At 41.8% G+C, this 25014-nt stretch overlaps 2 protein-coding genes across 3 annotated transcripts in view; both read left to right on the top strand.

The window, feature by feature from the left end:
• The first annotated feature begins 8020 nt into the window (after positions 1-8020).
• Positions 8021-21142, top strand: LOC139309612 (acylamino-acid-releasing enzyme-like). 2 transcript variants are annotated; one of them, XM_070933740.1, is made up of 22 exons: positions 8021-8080; positions 9962-10091; positions 10680-10806; positions 11254-11344; positions 11632-11707; positions 11984-12141; positions 13029-13166; positions 13768-13859; positions 14315-14355; positions 14503-14624; positions 15186-15246; positions 16102-16199; positions 16576-16627; positions 16809-16897; positions 17065-17203; positions 17345-17428; positions 17527-17607; positions 18012-18100; positions 18512-18702; positions 18783-18885; positions 18993-19099; positions 19597-21142. In XM_070933740.1, the coding sequence occupies exons 1-22, from the start codon at positions 8069-8071 to the stop codon at positions 19697-19699; spliced, it is 2184 nt and encodes a 727-aa protein (XP_070789841.1). In that variant the 5' UTR covers positions 8021-8068; the 3' UTR covers positions 19700-21142. The 2 variants fall into 2 exon arrangements, with proteins under 2 accessions (XP_070789841.1, XP_070789839.1); XM_070933738.1 differs by having other exon boundaries at positions 8059-8125.
• Positions 21143-23806: 2664 nt separating this feature from the next.
• The window catches only part of LOC139309611 (acylamino-acid-releasing enzyme-like), a 32573-nt gene continuing 31365 nt past the window's right edge, over positions 23807-25014 (top strand). Inside the window, exons 1-2 of the mRNA XM_070933737.1 lie at positions 23807-23883; positions 24061-24181. Of these exons, the coding sequence (XP_070789838.1) occupies positions 23851-23883; positions 24061-24181 (154 nt within the window). The 5' untranslated portion in view covers positions 23807-23850. The remainder of the gene's footprint in view (positions 23884-24060; positions 24182-25014) is intronic.

Below are 25014 nucleotides of genomic sequence, written 5' to 3'. Positions count from 1 at the left end.
TCTTCAGAACTCTAGACTGAATTTGTGTTCCCTATTGGTTTTCTTAACAGTGGCTGCTACAATCTCCCTTGACCCCTTCCATTGTAAATACCTGTACAGTGTGTAAAATAAAAGTCTCACATGGTATGAAGAAAAACAACAACTCCCCAAGAAAACAATCAACTCACAGCCCCCTTTTGTGGGGGCTCCATCTCAATGACCAGCACACCTGCCAACTCTTGCTTTTGTGTAGAAAAACAAAATCAACAAACAAAGCCTGGTGTTTGTAATTAACTTTTCTGAACTGTTTTCCTTCTTGCAAAGCATAGCAGAGTCCCATAAAGCTGTTGTGGCTGTCACATGACATGTACCGTCCATGCTCTCCTCCTGCCTTCAGTTTCGAATTATTTTTCTTTTTTTTTTTTTTTTGTATTATTTTGGAGGCGGCAGAGTTCTGTATAGAACCAACAACCCATCAAACAAAAGAAGAAGTTTACAGTTGTAAGTGCAATGACCTTTACCTGAACATTGTAAATGATGTGTGTGTCCTGCTGTGCTCTGTGAGAACTTGTAGTATTTCAGTGTAACACCTCATGTATTGTGATTCCGTATGGCAAGTTGCCCTACAAGGTATTTCTGTGGAAAACAGAATAAAAGAACTTGATATGATTTACAAGGTGCTTTAGCTTAATCTCTGACTCCTAGAAACACCTGAATTTGAGGGACTGCCTTAGTAGAGTTTTCCTTAGTATGTGAGATCATTCAACCTCTTGGAGTCCCAAATGAGTTAACAGTAGCACCCAAAAATAATAAGTTAGAAAAGTCAAGCTTGAAAACACTAGTCACTCCATTCTAGCAAAATTGGCAGTAAACATTGCAGATGAAGTCAATCCAGATCGCCATGCCCAAATCAGGTCAAAGTTCACACTAGCTACCAAAAAGAAAACCAAAGCCATCCAGACCACATTCCACCACCAGCAGGGAAGATACGGAAACACCAGTGGCTCAAAAAATCTCAAAAGGCTGTTTCATAATTCAAGTAGCAAAGAATTATGGTAGTTCTTGGATCATCATCATCAATCATATCAAAACAACAGGGAGGATCCAAGGTATCATTTTATTTATTGGTTCAGCAAGTCACCAGACCTAAGAAGAATACATATAGGTTAAAAAAAATTTAAAATATTGAATACATATAAAATACAGTTAAGGAGATATATAGTCACTTGGATAGAATATAGGAAGTTACCTAGCAACAAGGGTAAAGCTAACAAATTCAGTGAGACTTTCATATTTTTAAATGACTAAGTACAAGCAAGGTTTTCATCTATAATCTGACTTCTTTGTTATGGTTGAGTTGTTAGGATGAGAATGTGCTATGACTGTCACTTGTCCTTGAGTTGTTAGGTCTCCTTGGTAACCTGATACTCCTTTCTAAATCAAAAGGGGTCCTTTTTTTTGTTCTGTTTAGCGCTACTTTATACAACTGTATGTGTTTGTGGTTGTTTTGAAGCCAAAATGTGCTAAGAAAGTAAATTATCCCTTATTGCCAAGGGATTTCTCTCAGATTGTGTTTTATTGCAAGTGTATCTGCTTTAAGTGCTAGCAGCCCATATTGAAAACTAGTCTTCCTATCTTTATTATGGATATGATAGAAAACATAAAAGCATAACTAATATGTATCCATTCCTGTCAGGAAAAGGACAATGTTCATACAAATGGACCCCCAAAATTATACTGTGCCAATATCAATGGACATTCTCCTATCTCTGAATTATACCTTCCCATAAATCCATATTATACTACAAGTATTATTAATTCATTAATGACACTACTGTTTAATATGCATAGTTCTGAACTTGTTAATATTTGGGACAAATCTTGTAAGACAGAAGAAATATTTGGTACAGATCCAAATATCAATGGGATGGGATAGTTACCGATGGCAGCTGCATTTACAATAGTTACAATAGTCAAACCTTCACATTACCATAACGTATTCAATACATATGGATCAAATGAAAAGATTCCCTGAAATGAAGCTGGTAAAAACTTATTTGGCTTTTTACTGCATGCTAGACATTCAAGCTATTTGCATACCTGGATGCAACCCAAGGCTATGAATCAGAACAGCTATTAGCAAGATAAACACTGGTCTATTATATGGTGTCTCTAATTTGATTAGATGTTGAGATGCTCAGTATGCTTTTCACAAGCGCATACAGTGTCATTTAGCAGGAGATAAAGATAACATTCTTTCCCAATTTACTCCCCTCAAAATGGGGCTCCCTACTTCATGTGAATCCTACCATTTTAGTCCATTTCTAAGGAGGAATAACAGAATGACATTTTATAATTCTGCAAGCAAAGTTTCATAGTGGTGTTATGGAGTTGTTCTTGCTCTCCAGCTATTTAGGAGTAAATATGTGCAGCAGTTGCTGCATTGTATTTTCTTTGCCCAAAGACAGACCTGGTGACAACAGACCTCCTAACAGCACCAAGGAGAATTAGCTCAACAACCAACTGGACAGTTACTCCCAGAAAAGTTCATTTAAATATGCTTCTCAACAACAATGTGATGAGCACTTCTTAATGATCTTCCTCTAAAAGTGACTGGAATGGGATCATACTAGAGAACATTCAGACATGTAGTCTGGCCACTAATACAGTGATTAGCGGGCCTGAAAGATCTCATTGGATCAACAATAGAAATGTCCCCTCTCCATTTCACAATGAAAACTGCCAGTCAGAACTACAAACATCATGTTCAAATGATGGGGAAGAAAGCCAGAGCACAGCCGATGGAACAGTAGGTTGCTTAAGCTATCAGTGGAAGTCAGCAATGGGAATCTGATGAAAAGGGAAAGTTTAAAACCATACAATACATGGCTGAGGAAAATAATAGGGAGGGAGAAGAAAGGGATAGAATTTCTGTAAATCCTTATATTAAACCCACAATTAAACCAACAAAAAAAATCAAATCATTCTTTTTTGATTGATTGATTGATTTCACCATCCAACTCCAAAGGACTGTGGGCGGCTCTTAATATAAAAACAAAGTAACAAGTTACAATCAAAACAAAAATCCCTTTATATAATGTTATAATTATATAAGCAGGATCTATTTATATGATTTTAAGACAGGATCAGCAGTTAAGTTGTGAGTTATGATATGCTAAAATCACTTAAATGTTTGATGAGTTTTTGACTTTTTTTAGTATTTGAGTGCACTTGTACATGCGCCAAAATGAATCCATGCTGTTGAACCCCTTTTATTGTGTGGGATTTGGCACATATGCATCTACACCTGCATATAGAAGCACAAGCATGTCTTATCACAAACAAAGCCTCATGCATATTCATGGACAATATGGAGGAAGATGCCCAAGCAAGGCTCCTTCCAATAGGAAGCCTGCATGAATTTACAATGAGAAATGTCTTTTCTCAGATCGCCAATAAATCTCTTCCATCCCACTGAAATCTCTTACCCTTATGTGTTACTGTACCTGGATTTTTCTCACCCACCTCCATACGGATGCAGCTCCTACTCAGAGCCTGAACAAGACATCTGCCATCCAGGACTTTGCGTGGCTGTTCTACTGATTAGATTCAAGCCAGACACGCCATTCAGCATGTGTCACTTGTTGCCTCCAGCCACACTTTAAGGAGGCTAGTTCCTCATTAGATTTCACAGGGAGAAGCCTCTTGACCCCTGAGAGTTTGCTGGCTAGATCAGTGGAAAAGACACTCCCCAAAAGACCAATTTTGTCATCAACAGCCTCAAGCAAAGAGGAGATTTACGCCTGCTGATAGCCAACATCATCTAGTGCCAGGTTCAAATTTAGAAAGAGTGGTTGGCAGATTAGTAGTTGCACAGCTTTCCTGTGGGAGTTGTGGGGCACATGCTATTCCCCGTTTTGTACTGGCACAGGAACATGTAAGCCTACACAGGCAGTGCTGAAGCACATTGAGGAAAGGAACCCTTTCTTTGCCAAGAGAGGTGCATTCTCTCCCCCATGGGGTCATGAAGCAATTCTTTCCAAGGTGACAGCCCAAAGTGAGGCACTTCCCATTGTGCAGAACAGTTTTTCTCAACCTCAGCAACATTAAGAAGTCTGGACTTTAACTCCCAGAATTCCCCAGCCAGAATGCTGGCTGGGGAATTCTGGGAGTTAAAGTCCACATACCTGCTAAGTTTGAGAAATGCTAGTTTAGAGGGTTTCCCTTCCTTCAGTGAAGAAGACAGTATTCCCTCTTCATGAACAGCTTCCAAGGACAGCTCTCCTTAGAAAGAAGAAACATTGTTTTCTGTTATCTCTATGAAATTGGCTTACATACATCCTGCACCAGCCTTCTAAACCCATACTCTCAAAATATGTTGGGATAGCAATTCCTAAAGGCATTCTGCTTAGGAATTCTGGGAAATGCAGCTTCAACATATCCAGAAATAAAGAAGGTTGTTTTATCCAGTTTTAATTCTAAATTCTTAAAAGGTTGAGGCCCCATGACGTGCTACTATTTATTAAGCTCAATTATTTCCTTTGGAACTTTTAATGTTGTTTATTTAGCTCAGTCGCTTCCTTGGAATCTTTAATAAGTTCCTTTAGGCCCTTCCTTTGCTTGTTGATCACTTTCAGTCTCTGTGATAGGATCCCTTGGTACCTCTTCGTCAATCTCCAGTTCATGTGGCACTATGAAAGAATCAGTGGGACATTAAGCAGCTGAGATTCTCTTCAGTTCTATCCTTGTTAAGCATTTCAGGAGGAACTGGGGTAGTGGGACTAATGACCTTATGCTTTTCTCATGCCCCATTCTGAAAACAACCACAGTAAGGAATGACTCTCCATCTGCTAAACATCAGTAGGCTGCAATGAAAACAGTGCATGGTTTTATATACTGTACAAAGTTTATTTATTATTTAAATTTATATACCGTCCTTCTCCCGAAGGACTCAGGGCGGTGTACAGCCAAAAATAAAAACATAAAAATATAAAATTTAAAACAATTTAAAAATATATTAAATAAATTTGGCCCATATTAATTAAAAAAACCCTTTTAAAAAAAATGAATTAAAAACAATTAAAAGAGCTACACCAGCCCGGCTTGCTGGAATAGAAAAGTTTTGAGGGCACGGCGGAAGGTGCGTAGATCCGGGATCCTTCGTATCTCCGGGAGCAGCTCGTTCCAAAGGGCAGGTGCCCCCACAGAGAAGGCTCTCCCCCTGGGGGCCGCCGGTCAACATTGTTTGACCGACGGCACCCTGAGGAGCCCTTCTCTGTGGGAGCGTACTAGCCGGTGGGAGGCTAACGGTGGCAGAAGGCGGTCTCGTAGATACTCAGGTCCTAAGCCATGGAGCGCTCTAAAGATGGTAACCAATACCTTGAAGCGCACCCGGAAGACCACCGGGAGCCAGTGCAGCTCGCGCAGGAGAGGTGTTACATGGGAGCGCCACGTCGCTCCCACAATCACCCACATGGCCGCATTCGGGACCAGTTGGAGCCTCCAGGTGCTCTTCAAGGGGAGCCCCATGTAGAGAGCATTACAGTAGTCCAGGCGGGAAGTGACAAGGGTATGAGTGACCGTGCGCAAGGAGTCCCGATCCAGAAAGGGACGCAACTGGCGAATCAGGCAAACCTGGTAAAAAGCCCCCCTGGCCACAGCTGTCACATGTACATCTAAAGACAGCCGTGTATCCAGGAGGACGCCCAAGTACCAAAGAGCCTTGGTAGTACAGTGGTTTAAGGCACCCTGTTATTAAGCTGGTTATTAAGACCAGCTGCCTGCAAGTACTGCAGGTTCGAATCTCGCCAAGGCTCAAGGTTGACTCAGCCTTCCATCCTTTCTAAGGTAGGTAAATTGAGGACCCAGTTGTGGGGGCAATAAGCTGACTTTGTATAAAATATACAAAAGGATGAAGGCTATTGCTGAGCACATTGTAAGCCGCCCTGAGTCTCCGGAGAAGGGCGGCATATAAATCAAATTAAAAAAAAAAGTTGCAAGCCCTCTCTGTGGTTTAACTATGATTTACAAAACAAACCACAATTGGCCCAAACCAACCAAACTACAGGTTTTAGTGTGTTACATTTAATGTTTACATTTTTTTTTCTTTAGCAGCAAGAATGATGAAGCAATTACATTTTAGTCTCCAACTAGAACATATCATGAAAGCTAAAGCAGTGTAAAATATCTGTACTATCACAGAAACTATAACCGCAGCATCCTAATTGTTGAAGCATGAGCCAAAGGACAGGGACATAGACACACAATAGACACCAAATTGGAAGAGGCTTTGACAAATAGCTTTCCACTTTTGATTAAGGAGAATTGCTAACACACTAAATAGGATGCTGAGCTAAGCTTCTAAATTATCATCACCTGGTAACTATCTCCACGACATTTCCTTTGTCATTCCAAAGGGCTCTAGGAAATGCAAATAAGGCAAAATACCCAGAGCTGTGTACACTTTAAACCTAGTTTGAGGGGGGGGAAATACTTTGGGCCTTTTCAAATGCAGCACCTCTGAGCCGAGGTGGTGCAGTGGTTAGAGTGCAGTACTGTAGGCTACTTCAACTGATTGCTAACTGCACTTCGGCAGTTTGATTCTCACTGGCTCAAGGTTGACTCAGCCTTCCATCCTTCCGAGGTGGGTAAAATGAGGACCCAGATTGTTGGGGGCAATAGGCTGACTCTGTAAACCTCTTAGAGAGGGCTGTAAAAGCACTGTGAAGCGGTATAAGTGCTATTGCTATTAAAGCTGATGTTTTTTTTCTTCAGATTCCCTCCATTAAAGCAGTCTCGTAACACTTTAAAAGAGGGCTCAAATCAAATGTCATGCAGAAAAGTAAAGTCTCAGCACCACCACTGAAGCAGCCATGTATTGGGAAAGTGAGTTGGGGGGGGGACTCTTTTTTTTATCCTGTAGTTCTAGAATGCAGAATACATCATGTGAAGCTGAAGGTGGGGAGGATTCTAGATAAGCAGCTCTTCAGTGTGTGTGAGGTTCATCTATGGAAGACAGTGTGCATGATGACAGGCAACTTGAACAGCTTTAATATCACTTAACTCTATATTATTTGAGCTTCACTATCAAAACCAATGTGTTTATTTCCATCTTAGATGTTACAGAAAAATTGGGGTGGGTAGGGAATCTGTGGTACTCAAGCCACAGTGGCCCAGTGGTTAGAATGCAGTACTGCAGGGTAATTCTGTTGACTGCAGGCTGCCAGCAGTTTGGCAGTTCGATTCTCAACGGCTCAAGGCTGGCTCAGTTTTCCAGGTCGGTAAAACAAGGAGCATTATTGTTGAGGGGCAATATATTGATTATAAACCGCTTAGAGGGCTGTAAAGCACTGTGAAGCAATATATAAGTCTAACTGCTATTGCTAAGTGCTATTTCCCAACAATCACATTGGCCAGGAGTGATTGGGGCAGATGATGCCTTCCTTCAGATATGGAAGAAGCTTCAGACTTCAGACTTCCTTCAGATATGGAAGAGACCATCTCGCTCCAGCCTGTCATACAGGGTTAAAAGATGAGCTGTGTACACCTTTTGGAAAACGGGCATTCTCCCCCTCCCATAGTGGTATCTTCCAAGCACTCCTCTCAATTACTGAAGCAGCCGCACCTTTTTTCCAAGGACGCGCAGTTCCTGAAGCCACGCCCAGCTCCCTCCCTAATCCTAACGTTTCCCAAACGCTATATTATTGGCACCTGACGTTTAACTGGCTAAAGGTTTTTGCTGGCTTTCCATTGGAAAAAGACCCCGGCTTCGGGGTGGGGGGAAAAAGTAAGCCCCGCCCTTCCTCTGAGCGGATTGGGCAAAGGGCTCTAAATTTACGATGCCTTGGATCCAAAGGCTGCGCGTCCCCGCCCAGCCGCCCCTCCGCCCGCCCTGGATGGGGCTGAACCGCATCTCCGGGTGGAGGAAAGATTGGCAGCTCCTCTCTACGGGCTGGCTGGCTCTATTTGACGGACAGGCCCGGAACCAATCATAACAAAGCAGCTCCAAAGGCGATGCTCCTCCTTCTCGAGGGGAATCGAACTGAAGCTTCCGCGACTTCTCGGGAATCGGGACGACGATCAGAGAGCCATGGAGCCCCCGGTGAGGGATCGTCAGGGGCCGGACACGCGTGTCGGTGAACGGCGGGTGGGTAGGCCTGTTGCACGGCGCTTCCCCAAAGGCCGTAGTGTGATGGTGGGGACGGCGTGAGTCGCTCTTTCCCTCCGCTTGGAGCGGGAGCGATGGAGGGGACGGGAGGGCTGGCGTTCCTCTTCTCTTTTCTTTCCGTCTTATTCCTGGGAAAGGCTGCCTGGGTCCCTCTTCCAATACCTTCACATCACATAGCGCGAAGCTCAACAGGTGAACCCTCTCTATGCATGTCACAGGTAGAAAGAGGCTTTTTCCTTTATGGCTGCTTGCTGCGAGGAAACTACCAACGGAGAGGGCGTCAGTTTATCTCCTTTTCCCTTGGAAAAAAGTCTCTTCTCGTAGCCCTTAAACGGGATCTTTATCCTCAAAGGGATAAAAGATGTCAGGAGCTGAACTTACTTTGATTGTGCTGACGCCCGTCCTTATGAAGCGCCACTTTCATTGTTCATTGTTTGCAAAAAATTGTTCATTGTTCATTGTTTGCAAAAAATTGGGGGAGGGGGGTTAATTGCTCCTCTTAGAGTAGCACCTGCAGCAACTGCCTCCAGGACCCACCTCCTGTTGCCAATTTTATGTATTTTAGTACTCCTGTACTAGTACTTAGTTTAAATTAGTAAAATTAGATACTGTTAATCGTTTGTGTATTTTGGTGAAACCGTTTCCATCCAACAGTTGGTGAACTGCCTGAATGGCAATGAATGAGATGAGGTGGGGCTGAATTGGCAAGTAGCTTTGATCTGGCCAATTCACTCTGTTCATCCTCGCATCAGGGATTCACTTCAGCAGTCCCGTTTGAATTCAGCCTGTACAAAAAGATAAAAGACAAGTGTATTCTATCTATAGCACTGATATAATTCTGCCCTTTATGGTGATAATTCCAGTGATTTGGGAAGGAATAAAGGTTAGGAACTCCTGATAGAATCGACCTCTTGCCCTGCAGAAGGCCAAAGTTTATTATATCAAGAGACAACACTTCCCAGTTAGCTGGGTGCAAATTGCCATAGTGCTCCCAGCTCATGCATTTCCTGATCCCTGCTTTTCACACAGAAACAATTTTTATAACTTGACTTTGTGCCATCAAGTTGTTTTTGACTCCTAGCGACAGATATCCTCCATGGCAATCTATCCCTAACCTCTTCTTTCAGGACCGCCAAAGATGCAGTAATTGTCACTGTAATTGAGTCCATCCATCTTGCTTTTGCCATCTTCTTCCCTTCCACCTTTCCCAGCATTTGAGCCTTCTCCAGAAAGCTGAGTCTTTGCATAAAATGTGCAAAGTAGGATAATTTGAACCTGGTCATATGTACCTCAAGTGAGAACTCTGAGTTGATGTGTTCAATGATCCATTGGCTTATTTTCTTGGTTGGCCATGTTATTCTCAGACGTCATCAACACCAAAATTCAAATACCTCAATACTCTTCCAATCCTCCTCCTTCAAAGTCCAACTTTCACTTCCATAGAGCAGAGGTCTTCAAAGTTGGCAGCTTTAAGACTTGTGGACTTCAACTCCCAAAAGTCTTAAAGCTGCCAACTTTGAAGACCTCTGCCATAGAATGTCACAGGGAATGGCTTCTGTGATTCTGGTCTTCGTAGATATGGATACATACCGCCATTTATGTTTTCCAAGGCTTTTGTGGCTGCTGTACCAAGCATTAGTCTGTGACATAATTCCTTCACTGCTGATTGTTAACTTGAGCAAATGGCTATGTCAGGGTTCCAAGTAACACCCCCAACGAAAGAAGATTCTTTCCATTTTATTAGAGATTAGAGAAGAAGATGAGTCCATCACAACTAATTATGGTCCTTTATTTCTTTATATCTGTAATGTATAGTTGCTGAATGATATAGAAGAAATAGCTGCTTTGTACCGTGATCTGAGCCAGTATCCTTCGCTTTCCCATGCTTGTATTGGGCCTGAAGTAACAACTCAGTATGGTGGCAAACATTGCAATATTTATACAGGTAAGCTCTTTAAAGTTGAACCCACATCATTGGGTGTATATTTGGCTCCGTGGAATTTAAATAGCCGTTGTGCAATATTGTTATCAATGGTCAAATGTAACATTCGACCCTCACCCCATAAACAAAATAAATCAGGACACAAAGCATAAGCATTACTTTTTTCTAGCTGTGTTTGATTGACATCTCTCTTCTTTCCTGATGATCCCAAAAGACTAAAAACTCAAAAACAGTAGTTGTAAGAGTTTCTATTGCAGACAAAAGATGAGAAGGATAGGTTGTTACTGACTATTTCCCCTATTGGATGATGGTGGGCTTTTTTTAAACCACTTCACTAAAAAAAAAAGTGTTTTACTGAAGAAAGCATAATGGGTGACAATTTCCTTAATCAAAACACACTGCATTGGGAGGTTTACACAATACATTAAACCTAAACTAAGAAATCCGTTTGATAACTTGATGCAATGTGTGAATCCAATTCTGATAGCGGTTCTTTGCATTCAATGAAGGAGGCTTTTTTCTATTGTGCCAGACTAGACAGAAGTAGGACTCTTTATGTAAATCAAATAATAGTAAAATCTCTACTTACAGAGTGGTCACAGCGGGACTTGGAAAGAGCTGAAAATGTGAAATTCTGCCGTCAGTACCTCGTTTTCCATGACAACCAGTCCGTCATCTATTCTGGCCCCTCGGGCAATTGCACTGAAGTCAAAGGAGAGTAAGTCTAGACTGCATTGGCCTCTCCTTGCTGCTGACCTAAGTGGAATATATTGGTCGGGCATTGAGACTAATTTAAGGATTCCCACCCTGGGCAGAGGATTGTTTAAAAGCCAGCTTTGAAGAGCCAGTTTGGTCTAGTGGTTAAGGCACCAAGCTAAAAAGCGGGAAATTGTGAGTTCTAGTCCCACCTTAACCATGAAAACCAACTGGGTGACTTTGGGCCTATCACTGAATCTCAGGCCAACCACATCACAGGTTTGTTGTTGTGGAGAAAAAAGGAGAAGGAAGGTGTATTGAATATATTCACTACCTTGAATTATTTGTAAAAATAATAAAGACAGGATATAAACAAATAAAAAGGCACCCAGGTCCCTTCAACCTTATGATTGTATGATTCTATATTTATAGAATATATATTGTATATCTATATATATTTTCCACCTAGACTGCTCAGTCGGGATTCTCCAAGTGGAACTCAAAAAGCTGTTGTGCGAAAGATGAACAATAGCAAAGGCGAGGAAAAACAGTTCCTGGAGGTATGTTTCACTCCTGCTCAGTAAGGCTTCATGGCTTGGGGGTTTGCTCGGTAGGAATTGGGGGCCCCTTCATTCTTCCTACTTTTGTCTCATTCTTAGATTGCTTCTATCTGTGGAAGCAATGTTGCAGCAGCTATGATTTATGGGGGTTTTGTTTTATTTTCCTGCAGGAAAGGAAATTGTGTAGTCTTCTCCCACCTTGACACCATTGTCAGGGAAGCCTTAATTAGTGATTTCAGTGAAGAAAAGGCTCTGTGAGCTAAACTGTAGTGTATCTGCCCTCGTAGGTCTGGGAAAAGAACCGGAAGGTGAAGAGCATCGAGTTGACAGCTCTAGAGAAGCATGGCCAAGTATATGATGATGGTAAGGCTTTGTATAAGTTTCTGTTTCAGTTCCTAAGAGGCAAGAGACCAGCTCTGTATAATGGCAAATAGTAGGAAAACCTTGATTAATCTTGGAAAAGAAAGTCTTGAGTCTTTTAATATATTTCAGGAATTCCAAAATCATGTTTGGGTGATAGAAACATTTTAAAACTATGCCCACTATGCTGTTGCTTTCTGATAGGAGGCTAATGGGATGCAGCTTTAGGGAAGAAAATGCATATGCTTGAGCCTACCAGGTATCATCTCCTATTCCCAGATCAGTTTGGCTGTTTGGCCTGGTCACACTCAGAGACTCACCTTCTCTACGTGGCAGAAAAGAAGCGTCCCAAGACAGAGTCTTTCTTTAAGCCCAGAGCCCCTGAGCTGAACACTGAAGAAGAACTGGCCAAGACTGAACGAGACAAAGCAGTGAAGGTGGGATGGACATTACCTTTTATGATCTCCCAGCAAGCCAACATTTCTGTTTTCCTTGATCTAGAAAAGCTGTCACACTATCCTTTTAACAATCTGGATAGGAAATAGTTAATGCAAAAGCAAGTTTTCAGGACTGTGATTAGTAATTCATCCATCAAAGGGAAGTTGTATAACATTCAATAAATCCTTGTCTTTCAGATGAGCCTCCAACATACAGACAATTTATAGTGACAAAACTCTTCTGGTTTCTTAAAGCCTTAGAGTAGAGGAGACTGAAAACTCCCACTTCCATGACTGCGGGTTTTTAAAAATTATTTTTATGAGCATCTGCATCTGTTCATTCTTTTGGTAACTGCTGCTTAACTTATTGTCAGTGTGAGAACCAACTTTTAAAGAGCAACTTGATAACCTGGATAGGTCTGTTTTGAGTGCTTTGATTTTTAAGTCATTAAATCAGCCAGGAGTCTGATTTTCAGGTTCTGGATAACATTCATCTTCTATTGTGTTGTTGCCTGTTCTTTTGGATGAAAGTTAGCTCCTTGATGGGTGTGCAATACTTGATATCAGCATCTAGGAGAAGGCGTCACATTCTTTTTCCCATTATGAAAATAGCTTTAATGTGATCCTTTGGGAATCTGATGCCTTCATCCTGGTCTGTTCTGAAGGAGCAACTATCTTCTACAGCAGTTTAAGATGCTGTGACCTGTTGTAAAATTATTGCATTCTTAAGAAAGGTATGCCTTAAAACATTCTTGGTCTTGATAGATATAAAGTTGGGAACAGTACTGTGAATCATTGGCCATTTTCCAGACAGGCGAGAATCCTTTTGCTAGCATGCTATGTATCTCAGGATGCCTCTGATTTTATTGTTTTTCTGCCTTTCTCAGGGAGAGCAGTTTGTATTTTATGAAGACTGGGGGGAAACTCTGGTGGCTAAGAGTATCCCTGTACTGTGTGTATTGGACATTGAGAGCAACAATGTTTCCGTGCTAGAAGGTGTTCCAGAATATATCTCACCTGGTCAGGTCAGTACAGAGCACTTGGAATTGAGGGTGGGGGGGATAGATTACCCGCAATTATGGCTGAATTTATATGTGCTTGCTATATCTTGTTGCAAAGAATATAATAGCTATGCTACAACTACCTCAGAAAGAGCCAGTTTGGTGAAGTGGTTAAGGCATCATGCTAGGAACTGGGAGATGGTGAGTTCAAGATGGTGTATTGCCTTGGGCACAAAGCCAGCTGGGTGACTTGAGCTGGTCACTTTCTCTCAGACCTAAGAAGGAGGCAATGGCAAACCATTTCTGAAAAACCTTGCCAAAAAAACTGCAGAGACTTGTCCAGGCAGTTGCCAAGAATTAGACACAATTGAACAGAAGAAATAAAAGCTGCTATATAATGAAAGATTCATCCTTTGGGAGGGAGAAAAAAATATCTTCCTGGAAATAGCATCTTTTATCTCCCACGTCAGGTTCCCAGACAAAGGGATGGGTTGTGTTTCCTGTTCACTCATTGCAAATATTGCTTTTCCCCCCAAGCTATGCTATGCTGAAAGATGGTTTCTGGAGTAAAATCTTAACTTTGCCCACCTCTTCAAACTTAACATCATCTTCTCTCTGCTTCAAGGCTTTCTGGACTCCAAATGACACAGGAGTGGTATTCACTGGCTGGTACCATGAGCCTTTCCGTCTAGGCTTGAAGTACTGCATCAATCGCAGGTGAGTTTCCTTCCAAAAACTGGAGGAGAAATCCAAGTGGAATTTGACTGTCTATACTGCAAGAGGTATATAAAATCCAATATTAAGCAGATAAACTCAGGAAAGCTTTAGAAGTCCCTTTTCCCAGGATAATTTGGGGTATATATATATATATATATATAGCATTTAAATGGAAAGGGCATTATAGTCTTTATGAGTTATGATATCTGCCATCCGGGGTGATGAAGGAACATCTCAATATACGTAGGGATTATTTTTTATTTTTAGTATTGTCTATTTCTAAGATCATTGGGGAGGGGTTCAGTTGGTCAAAGCATAATATTTCTTTTTCTGTTTAAGGGTTGAATAAAACAGTAGCTTAATTTTAAAAGAAAGGTATCTCTCTACCCTTTTCCTGACTAGTCTTATATGATCCCTTCCTACATTACCACCAGCTGTTTCCCTTCTGCCCCCAGATCATCACTTTTCCATGTCGATCTGACAGGTGGTCAGTGTGGTGAGTACAGGAATCCATCTTATCTCTCAGTCAGTGCATTCTGCTGGTGATTTCTCTTACGTCATTATCTCCCCTCCCCCCCCCCTTACAGAGCTGCTGGTGATTTCTCTTACGTCATTATCTCCCCTCCTCCCCCCCCCCTTACAGAGCTGTTGTCAGAGGACAACAAAGCCATTTGGTCTCCACGGTTGAGCCCAGACCAGTGTCGCATCGTATACCTGGAGAATCAGGCTTCTGGACCTCATCAGCAATGCAGCCGTATCTGCATGGTGAGCACTGATTTTGAACTATTGGCACAGAAACAATTTCAGGTAACCTGATTGCATCTAGCCAAGTCATTGATTTAGTCTTTAATTTGTACAGGACTTTTCAGCTCTTTGTAGTCTCAAGCATTTGAACTTCACGTATTGTGGTCAGAGTTCTAAATCATCCCGAGTTTAGTTTGATCTGATTAGACTAAGAACTTCTGGGAGTTTGGGGTGGCTGTTATGGATTAGGAGGGTTGCTTCTTCAAAAACCTTGTGAGAAAAGGAGGCAGAAGTCTGTAATGAAAGTAAGGAGAATGAGGTCAAGTGTTTCCTACTGGCAACAATTTTGTTTGATCTTCCAAACTTGGAAGTGATGGTATCTTTTGCTGCAGGAGAAGTAAGTCAATGGATTTATGAAGTATCACTTTATTTATTCTATATATTTTCTCATTCATACACTACTTCACTCTATTCTGATTCCTAGTGGTTAGCAATATAGCTTTCCATGACATTTCTTAATTGAGAGACCAGGAAGTTGTTCCTACCACATCCCAGTTTGATACCTTTCAACCTTTTTTTCAGTATGACTGGTACACAAAGCTCACTTCCGTGATAGTCGATATTGTCCCGCGACAGATCCAAGGTGAGTAATGTGATACAAATGGCATTCTGAACTATGGATGTAAAATAATTCCTCTTGGATTTTTTGCTCCACATGAATTTGTGACAGGAGGAGCATTAGATACAAAAGATCTATCCTTAATTCTACTTTCTAAAAACAAGAAATAATTTAGTGGCTGGGAAATGGCATTCATTTTTTTAATGCAAGGGATGACTTTAGAATTCCTTCCAGGCTTTTGTTTTTCAACCTTTGGAAGTCCTGATATACTTACAGTACTGCCGGGTGTTTTCTATAGGAGCTTCTTCCATTCTCTGGCAATTCTTGGAAGGATCGTGTTAACATTTAACAGATTTAACAGATTAACAGAGTTGGAAGGGACCTTGCAGGTCATCGAGTCCAATTCCCTGCCCAAGCAGGAGATCCTACATCTGCCTCTACCTAGGATCGAACTCACAACCTCCTGATTGTGAAACAAGAGCTCTATCTCTAGGCCATCGAGTCTTGTAAACATGTTTACGTTGCCAGTTTAGGAAGTGCTTTAAAAAGGAATACTTGTGAAATAAATAAAGCCCAACCCATACATGTTTCATATTTTCTTTAAAAATAAAAGCTGAAAAGAATCCCTTTCTATCTTCACGTTAATAAGTATAATACTTACTCGAATAGGCCAATCTGTGATGGGTTTTTCCCTCTGAAAAACTGGAAAATGCTAGAACCTGAAAACAAAAGGGGATTCGTGAACACCTGCACATATCTATCCTAAATATGTCGAATGCTGAACATTTAGAGAATCTGGTGAATTATAGTTTCCAATGGAGCCTTTCTGTCTAACCATGAAAACAGCTGCTGCCTGCATTAATTTGCTCTCTCTTGCAGATGGATTTGCTGGAATCTATAGCACAGCACTGCCTGAGCATTGTTGGGCAGCAGACAGCCAAAGAGTTGTGCTGGACACAACTCAGCGCAGCAGGCAGGTAAGGATATTGCTGGATTGTTAGGCTGAGCCAAGAGTATTTTGCACAAACCAAATGTATCCAATCTGGCTATCCTCTAAAGATTCTTTCAGATAGATGATTTTTAAGCATCAGGTCTGCTGAGTCAAGGAATAATCTAAACTTAAAGTCACATGGAGGTTTCCAAACTGATCTAGATTTGTAATGACATAAGGATATCTGTAGAGATGGTTGTGGGTTATGTGGGTCCTGGCATTTGTTGTCTTTCCTTTATTTTCCTTTCTCTTCTATATTAGTCTCATGTGTTTAATTTGTTATAAATTGTGGTATGGTATATATGAATACATACGTGTGCGTGTATGTGCAGTAGATCCTTCATATGCTGGTTTTTCCCTAGGAGCTGATTGTGGTGGATATGGCATCAAAAAGTGTATGTTCACTCACCAAAAGTAAGTATAAAATTTTCCTTATCTCAGTAACCGGATGCTGCTACCTAACTGAGAAATCCCATGGAAAAAATTCTAATAAATTAGCTTAGAACCAAACTGGCAAGGTAGGCAAACTTCTGCTTGAATAAGGAAATTACCCAGACAGAAGCATTGATACTATTTTTTTCCTTTCCTAAACTAGGCTCTTCTCTTGGAAGCTGGGTGCTGCTCACCATTGACAGAGATCTGATGGTGGCCAGATTCTCCACTCCTAACTCTCCTCCTATGCTTGTAAGTTCTGTGTGGCCTATGTTGGAAATCCTTCAGCTTCAATGTCATGCTTAAGTGCTTTCCACCCAACATCAGTTTAAACTCTGCATATCCAAATATTGTATTATTGATCAAACAAAATAGAATCTAATGCTGGATATCTCTTTTAATAATTTATCTTGCTGCAGATGGTAGCTTTTCTGCCTCCTGCAGGCAAGGAAGCAGATGTGAATTGGGTATGTCTAGAAGAAACTAGCCCAATTCAAGGTATTAGTTGGGATGTCCATATTCTTCAACCTTCTGCAGATCAAGACAATCCCCAGTACAGTGAGTATCCTGAGGGGAAATTTTGGACCAATTTAACCATCTGTTATTTTTATGCTTCAGTTTGAGTTGCCTTTCTACAGAAAAACTTGGAAGACTGATAGTGATTTTCCTTAACCTGCAAATTATTTCCTGTATTCCCAGGAGGCCTAGATTTTGAAGCCATACTACTCAAGCCCACTCAGGTACCAGAGCAAAGCAAACTTCCGTTAGTGGTGTCACCACATGGTAAATTGCTTGTCTTGTTCCCTTCCCTCATCCTAGTCCTGTATAATGTCATTCCCTCACTATTCATCTGAGCTTGACTCCATTTTTTTTCTTGAAAGGAGGCCCGCATTCAGTGTTCACCACCACCTGGATGCTATATCCAGCAGTGCTCTGCCGAATGGGATTTGCTGTGCTGTTGGGTAGGTAATAATCTCTTTCAGACACCAAGATGTCTGCTGGGTCATCTGGCATAAGGACTGTGCATACCCTGGGCAGCCATCAGATCATCCTTTAAGCGAGCAATGATAGATTATACAGCTGTGATAGTTCATAACTCTTGACATGGACATTATTTTAGAAAGACAAGCTTCCCCAGCCTTGTGCTTCCAGATGTGCATGGCCATAATCTCTTAGAAGTCTCAGCCACACAGTCATATTCACAAGCTGGAGTCTTTTGATACTGGAGCTATGTCAAGGCTAAAATCCAGAGCTTCTAACATTATTGGAGGCATTTGTCATTGTAGTGAAATTTTGCTAAGGCAAATATGTTTGAAACCAGAGAAAGTTTGGCTATCGTAATATTGTGCTTTCCCTCTCTTTTAAGTGAATTACCGAGGATCATTGGGCTTTGGCCAGGATAGTGTGGATTCACTACCAGGAAATGTGGGCTGCCAGGATGTCAAAGATGTGCAGGTAAGAAAGTCCCTTCCTCCATTTCCAACAAGACTGTTTGAAATGTTCATTACATGGAGAAATGTAGATATTTACTGTAACAAGAAGGGGATTCAACTGTCACCAAGGAGAATGGCTGTTTATATTCCCTTGCCAGATCAAACTCTCAGTAGGATAAGTGTGAAGTTCTTGTGAGACTATACCTCCTTTAGAGATGTGTGCAATATATTTGTTCTTATATATACAAGAACAGAAAACTTTATCACGAGGATCTATCCAAATGTAGTTTGTACTTTTCAAGGTATACATTGAGATGACCTAATCATAGTCCTATCAGAACTCAGCTAAACATTTGGACTTTCCTTTGTCCACATGTATATTCAAGATGCCGTTATCCTTGCTCCCTCGGTAAACCTTTTCTTTTCCTTGTAGTTCTGTGTAGAGCAGATGCTACAGAAAGAACCTCTGGATTCAAATAGAGTAGCTTTGCTTGGAGGATCTCATGGAGGCTTCTTATCTTGTCATCTCATTGGCCAATACCCCGGCACATATAAAGCCTGTGTGACCAGGAATCCTGTAGTCAATATGGCCGCCATGATTGGAAGCACGGATATCCCTGATTGGTGAGTATTTATGAAGAACTATGTTCTCCCTTTTGAGCAGATGCTGTCATTACTGATGCCTGCTCTGTGGCTCCTTCTAGGTGCATGACTGAGGTTGGGCTACCCTATGACCAAGCTGCTCTCCCAGTTCCTGAACAATGGGAAAAGATGCTGCTTCATTCACCTATGCAGTTTGTTGACAAGGTACAATACATCTTTCCCTCCCTTTTTGTATATCCATTACTCTCAGATCATCATATTTTTTTCTTACTTTCAGTATTCTGATTTCCATTTTACATTCTTTCCCTTAGGTTCAAGCACCAGTTCTCCTGTTGATTGGAGAGGAAGATAGACGTGTTCCCCCCAAGCAAGGCTTGGAATATTACCGTGCACTTAGATCCAGGGGTATTCCAACCCGGTAAGCTTCTTGGGTAGTTTTTTTTTTTTTTTGCTTTAATTTATATGCCGCCCTTCTCCGGAGACTCAGGGCGGCTTACAATGCGCTAAGCAATAGCCTTCATTCTTTTGTATATTTATACAAAGTCAGCTTATTGCCCCCACAACTGGGTCCTCAATTTACCTACCTTAGAAAGGATGGAAGGCTGAGTCAACCTTGAGTCTTGGCGAGATTCGAACCTGCAGTAATTGCAGGCAGCTGGTCTTAATAACCAGCTTAATAACAGGGTGCCTTAGACCACTGTACTACCAAGGCTCTTGAAGAATTGAAGAAATTGGGTGTCTACAAGAAATCAGAGAAAAACAGAAATACATGCAACGGGGGTGGGGGTGGGTGGGTGGGTAGGTGGGTAAAATAAAATGATAATCTGGGCAGAAGATGGGCTGAAATGATGATGAGGGAAATGTCAGCAAAGTAACTCTATATTAGCTAATGCCTCTGTCTCTTCATATTTCTAGGATGTTGCAGTATCCAAGGGATAACCATGCACTATCCAGTGTGGAGGCTGAGGCAGACGGTTTCATGAATATTGCACTCTGGCTTCTCCAACACTTGAAATAACAATTACAGAAGCTTACACTTTTGGGTTGAGGCCAGCTAACAGAAAGTCAAGTCTCTTCAGTTTGAAAGACCTTCTAGTAGCTGATTGGTACTCTGATCCCTAGTCTCCAAAGTGTGAACAGGCACATAACAATGTGGACATCATCCTCGAGGCCTCTCAATTGTGCTAGAGAGAGAGGCTACACTGGCCAAATACATCATTTTGCCAAATTTAGCATTTTATCAATAATATCACCATTATAACTATGCAGAACAGTCAAGTACTGGAGCACTGATAAATATTCTCATTAGATAGTATTAGACACTCTGTAATTTCATTTAAATGATTGGCACTAAACTGAAAAGAATGAATTTCAGAAATCAAGCTGCAGAATATATTCTTGGGATAATCTTATTAATTTCTATGAATTAAATTATTTAGTTTAAATACTTAGATTGGGAATGACTGGAATGCAGTATTTTGAAGAAGTGATGTAAAATCATTAACTTGAAATTTAAATAATGAAATTATGTTTCACAAAATTAAGTTTCTTGATGGCTTGGATTGGAGAAACTTGATGTGTTGACCACAAGTTAAACAAAGCCAGCAGTGTGATGAAGCTACTAAAAAGGCAAATGTTATCTCAGAGTGTGTTAACAGAAACACAGTCCAGATAATAGGAAGTAACTGTTCCACTCTATTCTGCAGAGTCCAGTTTGGAGCACCATATTTCAAATAGCACAGTAATGTAGAAGCAAGTTCAGAGGAGGGCTAATAAGATGGTGAATGAACTGGAAATCATGTTTAGCCTACAGAGATACAGCTAAGGGAAGATATATGAACCAAGACAAATTCCTTGTGTGTCCAATTACACTTGGCCAATTAAAAAAAAGTTCTATTCTACATGTTAGCGGTCATCAGATATCTGAAGAATTGTTTCATAGATGAGGGAATTGATTTATACTGTTTCCCCAGAGGGCATGAACAGAAGCAAAGGTTAAAACTACAGTGAAGGAGGTTCAGGCTAGACACCAGGAAGAACTTGATTGTATTACTTGTGAGCCAGTTGTAAGTTTTCTTTCACTAATGTATTCAAGCAGTAGTTGGAAGCTCATCTATCACACATGCTATAGTGGATCCAAGACTCCGCGGATTGGACTAGATGACTTCTTTGGTCCCTTCCAAAACTGAATCTGTTTGATTCATACAAGCTATTAAAGTGAACTTAAAGTGAACTTTAATAGCTGTAGCAATAAGTCACAACATATTAAGGGTTGTCTAGGAAAGAAAAATAATTCACTACCAGACCAAAGAATTACTGCCACTGCCGTCTGTGCACAAGTATCTAGTAATAAGCCTTTTTAACGGTTTGATTAGCTCTGGAATATGCCTATTTGTTCTCACATCTAGGACATCATACATCTTTGTTCACAGAAAAAGAATTAAAGGAACCTAATTGAGAAAATAACCTGTTACTTGTTCTATTTATAAAATGTTATCTTTTTCCAACTGAAAGAATGATTAAATTAAAATATACTCCTTCATAGGATAGCTTCTGATTTACTGAAGACCAGTAATTTGAACAAGGACTTCAATCTCCTGTGTTTTGTTTCATACTACACTGCTTTATTTTTGGTTTGTAGTGATGCTGCACTGAGTAATGTTTTGCAAGCCATGGGTTCTAAGAATGTACTATAAATGAAATTTTGTTGACATTTTTATTGAACTAACCACTTGATCTTTGCCACCTGCTTCCAGAACTGAATATTTCCTGGTCCCTGATTAGCAATAGCAGTTAGACTTATATACTGTTTCACAGTGCTTTACAGCCCTTCCTAAGCGGTTTACAGAGTAAGCATATTGCCCCCAACAGTCTGGGTTCTCATTTTACCCACTTCTGAAGGATGGAAGGTTGAGTCATCCTTGAGCCGGTCAAGATTGAACTGCTGGCAGTCAGCAGAGTTAGCCTGCAATACTGCATTATAACTATCACACCACCACTTTACTGGCAAAAGCAAATGTGTTCAAGAAGATGCGCCTGGTGGTGTTAGTGTTGGCAATTTAGCTGGGTGAATCTATATCATGCACATATAGCACATATAATGCAAGGTTGTCCTCAACCTACAATCATATTGGAGCTTGCCCAAGATAGTTCTCAACTTAAAACTGAAGGAGTGAGAAGATGCCTATCCAGTAAGTAGTAAAGCAGTTCACCACATGACCATACCTGGTTTTATGACCTTTTTTGCCATGGTCATTACGTGACCATTAGTAAAGCAAACTCATTGTTCACTAAGGGCCATTTTTGATGAAAACAAAATAGATCTTGGTTTTCAGCAAAAACATCCTAAAATGCAGTCATAGGACGTTGCAAATGGTCATAAATGCAGGCTGTTTGCCAAGTATCCAACATAGTCATGTGACTGGTATGTGTGTATATGAGTGAACTTCAGAATTCGGTCATAAGTACTTTTGGGGGAGCACCATTGTAACTTCAAATGCTCACTAAGCATCTGGATGTAAGTCTACTGTATTCAAACACAGAGATACACAAAGTTTCTGTTCTGATCTGGCTCCCAAACATGACAAACCCACTGTAGTTAAATCAATGATTCTTTTATTAGGAGCGCCAGCAGCCCCGGCAAAAGTCTCTCTCACACAGCAGGCTAACAAGCCTGTCCAGCAGGGAGATGAATAGTTGTCTGCCACACCTATTCATTTCTGTCCCCTGCCTTTTATCCCCAGAGCTAGAGTGGGGCTTTGCTAGCAGTGGTGGGTCTTCCATCCCAAGGATCGGCCCATAGATTACCACTGCTTTCCTCTCCTCTGCCTTCTGTGCATCCACGTGTCAGGCACTGGACCCAGCTGTTCCTCTTCCTCATCAGCCACCTCCAGACATGGGGGCTATTGACTCCATTTGAGAGCTGGTGGACGGCCCAGGCTCTGCCTCTATCTCTGACAGCTCCATTCCCTCTTCCCATTCTGAGCTCTCAGGTTGCCTTGATGCTGACCCTGACTCCCAAGCCACCGCCTCCTCTGATCCAGTTGCTGGAGGGGCCGGCAGCCAACAGGCCATAACAGTTTCCTTTGATCAAATAACATGGATTAGGGATATGCATATTTATATTCTTTATAATAGGAGAATATAAACAGATGATATTCCCCATAAATGAATTTAGCCTTTAGCCTCAATGTTTGTTGAAAGTATTTCTTTCTCTTCTGCCAGAACAACTTCTGAAGTGCTTTACTGATGAATCCAAACAGAGAACCTTTGCCTAGGAAGACACAAGATGAAGGGATAACTGGGTGAAAAAGACAAAGTGAGGGGAATTATTCTGATACTGTGATAATACCTGATTCTTGTAACTGGTGAATAGTGTACATCTGTAAGCAGCCGGCATGAAAATCAACTCAAAGAAGAAAAGCAAAAAAAAAAATAAAGATCAATTTCCTTAGTAGAATAAATGCTGGTTTTTCATAGCTTATGGTGGCCCTACTCCTAAGAGTTTCTTTTTGTTGTTGTTGTTAGCATGTCTACTTTATTTTTTATTTTCCCCCTATTATGGCAAAAAAAACTACATTGCGTGCTTGCACACTCCCGCTTCGTCCCGTAGTCAATTCATTCCGCTACGGCTTTTTAGGTTCGCATGACACGAGCGTATCGCCAGCCACGCTGCTGGTTTCAAGCTACTGTATACCCGCCAGCCGAAAATAGCTCTGCTTTTCCCCTCCGCCTTCCCTTTGCCTGTCAAGCCCTGCCCGTCCTCTTCCCTATCCCCACGTTTTGCCGTTTTGACAACTGATGGGCGGATTGCGTGAATAAGCCCGAGAAGCAAAATAAACCGCGCTTGGACGTTTAGGTTGGACGCCCGCAGGAGAAGAAACGCCGGAGGAGAAAGCAGCGCGTTGTCTTCCCAGGCGCCTGAAGCGCCGGATGCCAAAGCCGCGCTCTGCCCTCCCGGGCTGTGAGGAAGACGGGCGAGATGAGGCTGGTCCCGCCTTTTGCCATCTGGCCGAGCCAATCACTGCGGCTATTCCTTATCTCGCGCCCGCTTGTTATACTGCAGCGTCGGCCTTTCCGAAGCTGAGCGGACGCACCTGCACTCGCGCCTGCTTTTGCTCTGCCGGGGCTCGGACAGGTTTTCGGGCAGCGGGAGAAGACGGGGGTATCATGGCGCGCAGCTCGGAAGGCGCGAGAGAAGCGGTAGGGCGACTTTGAGGAGAGGAGTGTAAAGGAAGGGAGGCAGGGAGGCAGAACTGGCCCCTCTGCGTCCCCGGATGGCGAAGAAGAAACGGGGAAGCGGCTCCTAAGGAGGCGCCCGCATCTCATCGCTGCTGCCTTGGTCACTCGCTTGCTCTCTCTCTCTCTCTCTCTCTCCAGCTGTCCGGCCGAATCGGGACCGTCTACCAGGAAGTCAGCCGCTTTCCATCAGTGACTTATGCCAACGTGGGACCCGAGATTGCTGCCCGTTGTGGTGCCAAGTGCCTGCCCCTCTACACGGGTGAGCCACTTCACTGGAGCCCCTGTTTCTTGCTCCAGCCAGTCCTGGCTCTCAGAGTACAAGGTGGTCCCTCGAATTACAACAGTTCGTTTAGAGGCCATTCAAAGTTATAATGGCACCTGGAGAAAAAATGTGACGTATGACCATTTTTCATGCTTACGACCGTTGCAGCATCCCCATGGTCACGTGATCAAAACTGAGAGACTTGGCAACTGATTCATATTTATGACTGGATTGCAGTGTGCCAGGGTCATGTGGTCACCTTTAGCAACCTTCCGGCAAGCAATCTCAATGGGGAAGCCAGATTCGTTTAACAGTCGTGTTGCTAACTTAACAATCGCAGTGATTCACTTAACAGCGGTGAGAAAGGTCGTAAATTGGGGCAGAATTCACTTAATAAATGTCTCACTTAGCAACTTTTAGAAATTTTGAGCTCAATTGTGGTCGTAAGTCGAGGACTACCTGTAGTCTATGTTAGGAAGGGAACCGGGTTACTTTCAAGTTCTCTTGGTTTGCCAGCTTCTTGAACTACCCACGAATGAGGTAGTGTTTGAAATACTTTTTGCATTTTGCAAACATGGGAAAATGGGCCGGCACAAACTGATGTATAGTCTACCAATTGGAGAAACTTTGTTTAGCCTGTGCCTTCTGTACATTGTGATTGAAGATGATGGAGTCTTGGAGGGGGAGAATTCTGAGTGCAATTGAATAGTAAAATAAAATTAGGCATATCTCCAGTGCTAATTTTGTTTTGTCAAATACACTAATAACCCTACTACCTGAAAATGCAAAGATCTGCAAGTCCTAATATTAAAAGTCTAAGAGCACAGCGA

The sequence above is a fragment of the Pituophis catenifer genome, unplaced genomic scaffold (assembly GCF_029215685.1).
Source record: "Pituophis catenifer annectens isolate HBS135680 unplaced genomic scaffold, rPitCat1.0.hap2 SCAF_2, whole genome shotgun sequence".
NCBI classification, from domain to species: domain Eukaryota; kingdom Metazoa; phylum Chordata; class Lepidosauria; order Squamata; family Colubridae; genus Pituophis; species Pituophis catenifer.
The sequence above is the reverse complement of the archived record's forward strand: the minus strand, read 5'-3'. Positions and strand labels throughout refer to the sequence as shown.

Excerpts from the sequence above, each read along its gene's own strand:
- LOC139309612 (XM_070933738.1), top strand. The coding sequence starts at position 8,069 with ATGGAGCCCCCGGTGAGGGATCGTCAGGGGCCGGACACGCGTGTCGGT. Across the intron at positions 12,142-13,028 it reads AACGAGACAAAGCAGTGAAG|GGAGAGCAGTTTGTATTTTA; the intron begins GTGGGATGGACA and ends TGCCTTTCTCAG. Across the intron at positions 18,886-18,992 it reads CTATGCAGTTTGTTGACAAG|GTTCAAGCACCAGTTCTCCT; the intron begins GTACAATACATC and ends TCTTTCCCTTAG.